The 10,774-nt window shown below is 39.5% G+C and overlaps 1 protein-coding gene across 1 annotated transcript; it reads left to right on the plus strand.

Moving 5' to 3' along the window:
- The first annotated feature begins 1,992 nt into the window (after positions 1-1,992).
- Positions 1,993-8,021, plus strand: LOC128690462 (uncharacterized). The gene is made up of 5 exons (XM_070089757.1): positions 1,993-2,240; positions 4,342-4,503; positions 5,351-5,523; positions 5,979-6,138; positions 6,332-8,021. Exons 1-5 carry the CDS (start codon positions 2,026-2,028, stop codon positions 7,797-7,799), a joined length of 2,178 nt encoding a protein of 725 aa, XP_069945858.1. The 5' UTR covers positions 1,993-2,025; the 3' UTR covers positions 7,800-8,021.
- The last annotated feature ends 2,753 nt before the right edge of the window (positions 8,022-10,774 follow it).

Here is a 10,774-nt window from a genome sequence, read left to right on the forward strand (position 1 = left end):
CTGCTTCACGCCAGCAGAGACCGGAGGATGGGGACGGAGCCTTCTGTTTTATTATGTCTCACCAAGCTAGATAATAGCATATATCCTCAGTCTTCTGTTATTTACCTTTCCCATTTACGCCCATGTACGATACCAGTCACTTAGTTCCAATTATTTTTTTTGCCACTTAGTTCCAGTCCTTATTCCTACCTGTTAATGCCATCTCTTGTCCTGTCACTTATCAGAACGAGAGAAGGAATAAAAAGACAGATAAATGAAAATAAAGAACAATAAAACAGAAAATACAATACATGTCTTGATATTTTAAGTCACATAGTCTGTCAGAAAAGTTACGGAATTCCTTCAAAATGTTGTTCTACCATAAAACCGAAAGATATTTTGAGAGACTTGTGAGATATCTTGTAAATATCTATATTCAAGCACATGGATGGAAAAAAAAAACACAATCGTGTACTCTACATTGAACATGAGAGATACAAGTTCTCTTATCGCTGACCAATTAGCGTGTGTCGCGGTGCATGTGTAATGATGGAGACTTGTTGACTCTTCCCAGGACCACCTTAATTAATGGTTGCATTCTAAACTTTACGACGCGTAAACAGCCGTGTAAATCACAATGTTTTTCGTATCATTTAGTTTGCTAAATATTTACAGACAGATTGGTAAAAATGCTTCCCTTCATAGTTGCGATTTACATAAAATCGTCAAAACGTAAAAACCTGAGAAGACAGGAACGTAAGCACATAAAAATGGAGCACTGTTAGGCTCGTGCAAGGTAGGGTCTTTAAAAATTTCCTGGCGTCGTAGGTCTGTCCTTAGTTTGAATAAACACATTCGTTTACCTTCAACTCTCTCTTGATATTTCATTTACTTTTAAATATTACATAGATGACAAAACACTAAGTCAGTAGGAGGGACTAGACAGTGCATGGAGAACGGGAGGCAGTCAGGTTTGATTCTAAGAGAAGAGTATCTCCAATTTCTAGGCTCAAAAACCGTTCACTACCATCAAAACAATGCCATAAATGAGTAAATTATTTATGAGTAAATTTTTTATAAGAGTAACGTACGTAAATCATTCTGGCACCAAGAGTGATTTATGTGAATCATTCTGGTACCAAGAGTGATTTATGTGAATCATTCTGGCACCAAGAGTGATTTATGTGAATCATTCTGGCACCAAGAGTGATTTATGTGAATCATTCTGGCACCAAGAGTGATTTATGTAAATCATTCTGGCACCAAGAGTGATTTATGTAAATCATTCTGGCACCAAGAGTGATTTATGTAAATCATTCTGGCACCAAGAGTGATTTATGTAAATCATTCTGGCACCAAGAGTGATTTATGTGAATCATTCTGGCACCAAGAGTGATTTATGTAAATCATTCTGGCACCAAGAGTGATTTATGTAAATCATTCTGGCACCAAGAGTGATTTATGTAAATCATTCTGGCACCAAGAGTGATGTGTATAAATCATTCTGGCACCAAGAGTGATGTGTATAAATCATTCTGGCACCAAGAGTGATGTGTATAAATCATTCTGGCACCAAGAGTGATGTGTATAAATCATTCCACTTTAATTTTTCCCCGGCTATCTCGTTGCCAGTTTTTGTAATTTGCTTATTTGTGGCTTAATATATGTTTTATAAGTTCACGCGGCAACCTAATTTAGTCTAACCTAATGTAAATTATAACTGAAAGAATATACAATTTGAGGTAAGTTTAAAGCCTATCAACTATACCATGATACTAACACATTAAGGTATATGTCTCTCAGTGTCTGTCTACTAGTAATTTACCTTAATTCCTATTTTAGAGATTAAAGTATTCTTGACTGGCGGTGAACAGGTAAATAATGTTTGCTGTTGTATATATCTTGCTGCCCTCTGGTGCTGTGCGTCACTATACACCTCAAAGTTACCATGTAGTGACATTTGCTTATCATGGTCAAGACTTTGGATTTCCGAATTCATGACTCTTCACTACCAGCCATGAGACCCAACCAATAGTTCTTGCCACCATGTTGCTAGTGTACGTGTGTGTATTGCTGCAGGTGGGGGCGGGACTACACTTAGAAACACCCACGAAAAATTATAGGGATGATGTTGCAAGCTCGGAGGCAGCTTCCAGCGAGGAGCATCTGCATGTGCGAAAAGCTGGAGACGCTGCAGGCTCCTCCCAGGTGCATCCCGGAGAGCAGGTGCTGGCTGCCGGAGAGTTTGGTCGTTCACGCAGGTGAGCTGCGACTTAGGAAACGGTGGTTTCTTAGCCTATTGACCCTTTAAATGGGAATGTATTGATGCTGGTGAAAGGCTCTTAATACAAGGAATTAGACCTACAACTCCCCTTCCTTGGATGTAATCTCTGCCTCTCCCATACCCTAATCCCTCTCATTCTCCTGTAGTGACCTTACCGTGTGTAGTTGATCGAGTGACTTGTGCCTGGGGGGTAGTTTTTTTTTCTGGTTTGAAGGGTGCCACTTCCCACAGGCTGCGTGCCTGACTAAGAGCCTAGCATATCTTCATTCATAAATAATGGGGATATTTTCCCTTTCGTTTAAATTGGCAAACACGATGAAATAAATTATGGATTACAGAATATTAAAAATATTTTGATTAGCTTTACATGGCAGATTTCAGTTAGCAGTGAACTGATCACTAAAGTAGCAAGATGATGATAATGCAAATTTGATGTTAGAACGGGCTTATGCCTAAGTGCAGAATAACTAAATTTTTCTAGTGCATTAAAAACAAACCCCTCCTATTTCCAGCATGACCCTTACGGGTTGAGCGTTTCATAATGAAAATAGTATACTTAATATTTTGAATTTTATTTAATCTAAACCACACTACTCTTTGAAAGTGGTGCCTTTTCTGTGAAGGTCGCTCTGCTCTGAGAACCTGGGCTGGCAGTCACATACTTTCCTCTGATTACTTACTGACGGCCTGGAACTGTGATTTGGCATTAAGGTATGGATTTTGAAGTGTGACTTATGGGCATTGAATCTGATTATAATTTCTGATTATAATTTCTGAAGAATGTCACAACAGCAGGTGAGTGACAACCCATTGATGATTAATAAGCGATCTGAGCACAAGATGCTAAGGTTCTAGTGTTATTTTTATCGTTCTGTCAATAATGAGTGTTCAGCCATTAACATAAGAAAGAAGGAACACTGCAGAAGGCTTACTGGCCCATGCGAGGCAGGTCCAATTTCCCTACCGGCTTATGCCAACGCCCTAACTTAGTCAGGTCAGATCACTTTCACTTAAGTTAGGAGGACAGCAATTGACCTAGTAGCACAAGCTAGTCAGGTCCAACTCACACCCACCCGTGTATTTATCTTGCCTATTTTTAAAACCACACAACGTCTTAGCTTCTATGACGGTACTCAAGAGTTGATAACGTTTAAGAGACAGGCAAGTAAAATCATTTCAAAGTAAAACTTTTCAATACTGCAATTCAAACACTGATCACAAGTCCTCATTTTGATGGGTAAAATAACCCCAGCTTTGCCATCTATCGGAACCTCTTGTACAAGGGTTATAAGCAGTGCATGTTAGTGTATAACTTGAGAGCAAAGTTTAGTAGATTAAATCAAATTCGTCAAATTCCTGACACTAATACATACGAAATATGTAGTCCATGGTCGGATAGCTAGGCTGAAGAAATGCTCTGCGAGCCTTGGCTCCATTTGTTGCTTGACTTTTCTTGAGCTAGCTTAATATTTCGCATCTTAATTAACAGTATTGAATGAGCCAGCAAAAGCATCAAACACGCCAGTATTTTAATACAATCTTCATGCATTGGTAATGTTTTGTCAAGTTAACAGCTTTTCTTTAGGCCATTCCATTTTACCACAAGCATCTCCTGCACCAAGAAGAGACTAATCTCTCAATTTTTTCCCCTGTAAATTACTAACTAGAATTTCCTGCTTTCCTTCCCATCAAATTTAGTAAAGCAGTCTTTCTGCTCTTGTTAGCATTTATCACCTCTAAATGCTTACACATCTCTACATTCACCTTGATACACAGCCGAAAGTAGAAGATATCTAATAGCAAAAAATCTTTGCTCTCATTATTCTTGACACACTTTCTATGCTATATTCACGTCTAAATTATTAGCATATATACATTGAGACAGTCTGCAAATTTTACATGTTTGAAACCTCCCTTTCCTCTCTTCTGTGTTTATATCTCTTTCTAAAAACATTATACAGGTGTCCACACGTGGAAAACTCATTTTAATTGGAATGCAAATGTGATTGGAACCACTGGTCTTAAAATGCAGCAGGAATTCCCATCCCCAGTTCACTTGTATACATGTGGTCTTGCAGGTATATTGGTGACGGCTATATAGGAGGACTGAAGGGCAGTAATGTGGATGAGGAAGAGGACCCGGTGACGGTGATCTTAGTCTTCTATGAGCAACTGATGATCTTGAGGGAGGTCACTGCCAGCGGCATCACACTTGGCTGTACCATCAGCAAGAGACTCTTGTAAGTTAGTGTAATAGCCTGTAATTGTAATTCCAAGTTTTAGCATCCCCTAGAGGTATGGTTGATCCTCATATTTGTTAAAGGTTCCTTAAGCTCTTCTCTGTATAGATTTTATTGTAAAAGTACAGAAAGTTGATACAGATTGTGGGAATAAGATGCAGAATAGAAAAACTAAAACTTTCGGTACCAGTGAGGAAACTTTGGCCTTCACTATGTCATTGTGCATGCGTCTTTCCACAGTAGATTTTATCTATGCATTAGCAAGTTTGGGCAGTAAATTGGTAGTGCTGATATAATCAGTTCCTCAGTTGGAGGAATCCACACACTTAAGGTCAATCTGATTTGAATAACTCTATTAACAAAAAAAAAAAAAAAAAAAAAAAAAAAACACGGAATTCAAGACAGCACTGAATTTGAAGAAAGGGAATATGATGTGTATACTGTATACCTCTTATCTGGGGTTTAGCAATAAAACGACACTAAAAATTTTAATTCTTAGCTTAGATTTAAAATTATGTAAAAAGATACTGACATTGACATAAACGTATAAACTCTTGTGAATAAACGTCAAATAATAATGAAGGTTCAATTTCTCGCTTGTATAAAACTGTTATTAAAATGTTGAAACAAAAGACTGAGGTTGTTAATAATTATGTATTTAACACTTCTCCCTGCGAGGTAAAATTGCCCAATGTCTTAGTTTTCTGTTACTAAGGGTATTATGATACAGGGAAAAAGCATCTAGTTAAATATTCTTTCATTTTCTACCATTTATAATTCATTTTATAATTTGTATTACATACGAATTTTTTTTCTATTATTGCATCATAAAACTTTCCTGATCCAGGACTCCAGCTCTTCAGAAAGAGCAGCTTCGTCGGTGGAGGCTGCTGGCCAAGCACGTTGAGGAGTTAACCTCGGTACTGGAATTCCTCAGCATCTTGGAGCAGTGTCTTGCTACTGAGGACTCGACGAAGACCGACTGGACAATTCTAAGCATAGCTCAAGGAATAGCACCAGGTCAGTTGAATTTGCCATCGTCTTTTTTTAACTTTCCGTTGCTTTTGTATATCACAAAAAAGACTAATTATGATGGTAGCATTTGCAGAAAATGAATCTTGTCAATTAAAATTCCTATCCTCTTCTCCTGTTGCTCCAATAACAGTATTAAAGTGAAAGACTTGATTATTCCTGAAGGCTTAATATCTGAGGTCATTAGGGTGCAAAATTTAAAAACCTAAGATAAATCAATATAGATGCATGGATAAAGTTCTCTTGCCTTAAGACTACAGAAGTTGTCCAAAACATTATACATAAATTATGCCGTAATCCTAGTACAATAATATGTAGTCTGTTTTGTATGCCATAAAACGTGGCATGACTGGGCAAGAGTAGGATTAGAGCATTGAAAAGAAAAGTTTGTTATAATGCAAAAAGGTTTGTCTAGACAAAGTTGGCCTAAACTAAATTCGTAGGAACGCTATGGTGTGGCCAGAACCAACTGGCGCAGGACCTGAAAGACCTGGGTATCCTGAAAGGAGTGGACCGTTGCTGCCGGTTTCACGACCTCTGCCCTGTTCAAATTGGCCCATTCAGCAAGTACAAGGGCGTAGTAAACACGTCACCCAAGACACTGTAAGACTTACCCTTCTCACTTGAATCCAATGTCATTTGGTATACAGACACAAAATATACTAAATTTGCTTTTATAGTTTGCTTATTAAATTACATTTACATGCGTTACACGAAATACTGAATTAAGCATAAAAAATGGGACATTTGAATGATGCCTAAAGTCGCAGAGAAAACTAATAATAATTCTCAACAGGAGCCACTGTGATTGTGATGTCCACTTCGCAGACTGTCTGGGTAAAGTGAAAACACTCGCCTCCCAGGTCATCTTCCACGCTTACTTCAATGTGATTTATCGCGGCGGACTGTGTGCTCGCCAAAGACACTTCATCGAAACAACGGTGTTAACAAAGAGCTTCCTTAATATGTGGGCGGATATAAGTTCCATGATTCAGTTTAGTATCCCCGAACTGTCAGTGTTCCAACAACGAAACATTGCTAGGAAAAGAAGTCTTGCAGCAGAGTTAATTGTAAATCAGTTTGCACAGACTATTCCTGGAAATTATTCAACACGGACTGTGACTGGAGGCAGTGAAGCAAGTTATGTGGCTGTTGAACTGAGTGAGGAGCCACAGTCAGCCACAGAAAGCGGTGTAAAGATCCAAAAAGAAGTAAAAACTACGTATAATGTGAAGTTCACATATAACAGTAACACAGAGGAAATTGTTCCTGTTGTCCCTACAGTTCATTCACTCGCCACTACAGCTGATCTTAACCACACCACCATAGCTGTTGATAATCAGACACTCGGTGATTGGAAAACAGAACAGGTCTTAGTACCTGAAAATCTGACAGTGATCCATGAAGAATATACCACGCAAGGCATTGGGGCTACTGAACGGATAACAGATAAACCGGAAAATAAAGAGAGCGAATTTTTGGCTCATTATAACGAGACCTCCATTAGCACAACTTCAGTCTCAGAGACAGCCTTACACGAGACTTCTGCTCTTCCTTTTGAGGCAAGACCATATACAACGTCGGATACAGCTTTTGCATCAACTCTACCTTCAAATACAGAAGAGAGCCAACCTTTGGATTCACTGTTCTTTTCAGTTTCGACTCTTCCTTCATATTCAGCTCCCGATGATAGTGATCATGCATCTTCGCCCACATCACCAGACCGTGTTTCGGTGACCGACGGGAACGTCCTTGGAGAGAGAGAGACTCCTAGTAACAAGTACGAGGAGATAGCCCTGCTGGAAGGAAGTTTACGTCTGACTGAGAGCGAACTCCCACTTCTAAGAGAATTTTTGGGGGAAAACTTTAGTGATGAGCAACTAAGAGAAATTATACTTGAATACACTCGCAGGCTTGAAGAAATATTGAAGCTTACACCAAATGTTAGCGACCTCGAAAATGATCAGTTTGAGGATCTTCGCTCTCGTATGGTAAGCGATGTATTAGATAAAGTAAGGCCAAGCGTATTTATCGGAAAAAAGGTAGAAATGCCACAGGATCACCATGTTTTGGATGACGGTGACCTGCAACAACTGGATAAGAGCGAGACTGAGGTCCATGATTCCGCCATAGAAGAGGACTATGTGAGACATGATGGACCGGTGGAGAATAACATCTCAGGAGGAGACGACACCTACATCATTGTGAGGTTCAGAGATTATATTTTGTTCTACTATAATGCCATTGAACTAGAAAACTTATAATTTTATTAATTTTAAATATTTTAATTAGCTTTGTTAAAATTAAGAGAATGTAATATTGCACAAAACAAATATGTAGTATTTAGACGTTAAATACAGTGTACAGTTTATACCTAACAATGAAGGAATTACTGAATATATTTTTTTTTTTTTAATTTTGATTTTAATTATTTTTTAAAGTCCCCTTTTGTCGCTCGATATATTAAAATAAACTGCCAACATCTTGTAATGTTTATTCCTCAAGCACGTAACATTAGTTTAAGGTTTCACCATTGGTTTCCCATATCCTGCCTCCAACACGTTTTCACTCGCCTTGCTTTTCCATGCTGACACTCCCTATGCTGTACCTTCCAGGTATTCACTCTCTCAATATCTTTAAAACTGTCTTGTATGCATTTTCTCGCACGCACGAATTATGTAGCAATTATATTGAGCAATTTTAGTATTATGTCCCCGCCAAGGAGCCTTGATGGCAGTCAAGGTCTCGGGATCAAAAGAATTGGAGCTACGCTGACTTTTATTGGGCTGAATCAGATTTGTTCTCATTCCTCAGCGCTCTGACCACTGAGTTTCGCGGCCTCTTTACCGCCTTAAGTGTAACAATAGGAATTTGCATTTTTTTTTTGTAGTTTACGTATGTAAATGCAGCTAATGTGATCCAAAAGGAGGACGAGAGACCACTGAGAGCGCTCATTTAGCTGGTTTTCGTACAGTTTACTCAAGATTCTTAGCACTTTTCACACACCGTCCTCACTGTTGTATACACTGTATCACCCATACGGGTTTGGAGCATGTTTAATGAAACTGATTGTTGTATATGAAGTGATGTTCATTTCTACAAACTAGACTTTTGTCAGTCCTCCAGGGAACTTTCTCAAGGCTTGTGAGAAAGGGGGGGGGGGTGAAGGGAGCCTCTTGGATCGAACTTAACTGCCTCACATTTCCCCATCAAGCGCTGTATGACACTCCATGGGTTAAGTGCCTCCCCATAATAGCAGCATAGTGCCAGCAGTCAACTGAAGGATATAGACACAGCGTGGTAATGATAGTGGCTTACGTGTTAGTGGTGGGGGGGGGGGTCGGGGGTGAGGGGGAGAAGACTTCGGAGGGGACAGGAGGGTCAAGGGGGAGGGTCGAGGAGAACTGAGGAGGGGGTGAGGGAGACTGGAACAAGAGGTTGAGTGGAGTGGCATGCCAGTTGAGCTGCGGGTGGTGGCCCCGGTCAGTCAACACTGTGGGAAGCAGACACGGGTGTGGATAAAGCACCCACACGCCCAACACGGCTGTGGGAGGGACCCAGAACATACCCACACGTCGTGGCAGTGAGCGTGGATAAAGCACCCACTTAAGCCAACTCCTCAGGGTTGTGGATGTGGATCAAGCACCTATTTATTGCCTTCAGTATACTCTCGTTCGCCCGAGAAGAGGCATTCAAAATTATACTAAATGGTGCAATGTATACATGTGGATGTGTAATAGTTCAAAATAAACGTATAAGCGAGCACATAAACATTCTGGACAACGCGTGACGCATGAGCAAATTTCTCTACCCCTCACTGTCCATATTTACTAAGCATTAAATAGGCATCTGTCTGTCTCCCGACAGATCTACAGCGCATCCTGTGGGTGCACGAATGTAGCTCCATAAAGATTGCTCACCAAAAGCAGTGCAACTAGAATGAGATGATTTATCGCTCGCTAGCTTGTACATAATTTTTTTTCTCTCTCCGTATGTTTCACTAAACGTAAGCCTGTGCCGGAAAATACGTAAAATGTTCATGCGTGTCTCAAGTTTGTCCTAAACTAAGTGTAGTGAAGAGTGTTTTAACCTGTCATAAATGTATAAAATTCATGGTCCATTTGAAGAGTTATAACTGACAATAAGAAATATTTTGTTTGTGTACCTCAGGAACTCAAATCAACATTAACAAAGGTGAAGAAAAGACCTGTACAAAAGACATTTCATTAAGTTTCACCTAAGTCTTTCCATCAATGCCGTGAGTGGTTCTTAATCTAAACAATTGAACCTATCCTCCCTTTTCTTGTATCAGACATGATTGCCGTACATTCCACCAGACTCTGATCCCCAAGAAATTTTTCTCACCCCGTTAAATTTAATAGAAATAAGAGCAAGGCTCCTCTTGTTAAACGAATCCCTTTTCCCAATTTCTCTGCTCAAACCCACACTCCTGCCAATAATAATCCAAAGAAATATAATTATAACAGAGCCAAAGACACAGGCTGGACAGTCATGATATTTGACTCGATATTATTACTAATGTTTTATTAAAGCTTGGAAAATCTTTACGTAATAATGATAAACGCATCGGTGTTTTAAGAGATTTGCGGACCAGCTGACTGAACTGTTTCAAACTTTATGGTAACTGTGTATAGGCAGTCTTGCTCTGCAACATAAATATAACTGAAAACAGAAATCCAGCAGCAACAAGTTAGTTAAGCTTCACTGAACTGAAGGTTTGAGGTGCCGAGCTGGTGCGGTATTGTGGTGCTCCTTTATTGTATTATGGCATTAATGTATTGTGGTGCTCTTGTGTTGTATTGTGGTGCCTTGTATTGTTGTGCTTGATTATTTTGGTGGTCACTTAGCATATTGTTGGAATGTTATATTGCTTTGATGTTATGATGATTTGCTATTGCACTCGGGGCTTCAAGATAATTTGCATCGAAGTGTATAACCTATATGGATTTAGTGTTTTAATCTAATGTATCATGAAGGCAAAACGTGTAGAAAAACTACTGAAGAGGCGTTTTAGGAGTGCCTCGAGCAAGAGAATGTATGGTACAAGGGTGTTAGTGTTTTGTAGCACAGTGGTAGCGTGTTAAGTTTACAAGAGGGGAACCTGGTCAAATCCTGGGCAGAAAGAAACGTATGGATAAGTATCCTACAACCATTACCTTTGTTACTTTGCAGTCAATGGATACCCGGGAGGTTTGGGACAACCGTTGGTCACATACTA

The sequence above is a fragment of the Cherax quadricarinatus genome, chromosome 29 (genome assembly GCF_038502225.1).
Source record: "Cherax quadricarinatus isolate ZL_2023a chromosome 29, ASM3850222v1, whole genome shotgun sequence".
Taxonomy (NCBI): domain Eukaryota; kingdom Metazoa; phylum Arthropoda; class Malacostraca; order Decapoda; family Parastacidae; genus Cherax; species Cherax quadricarinatus.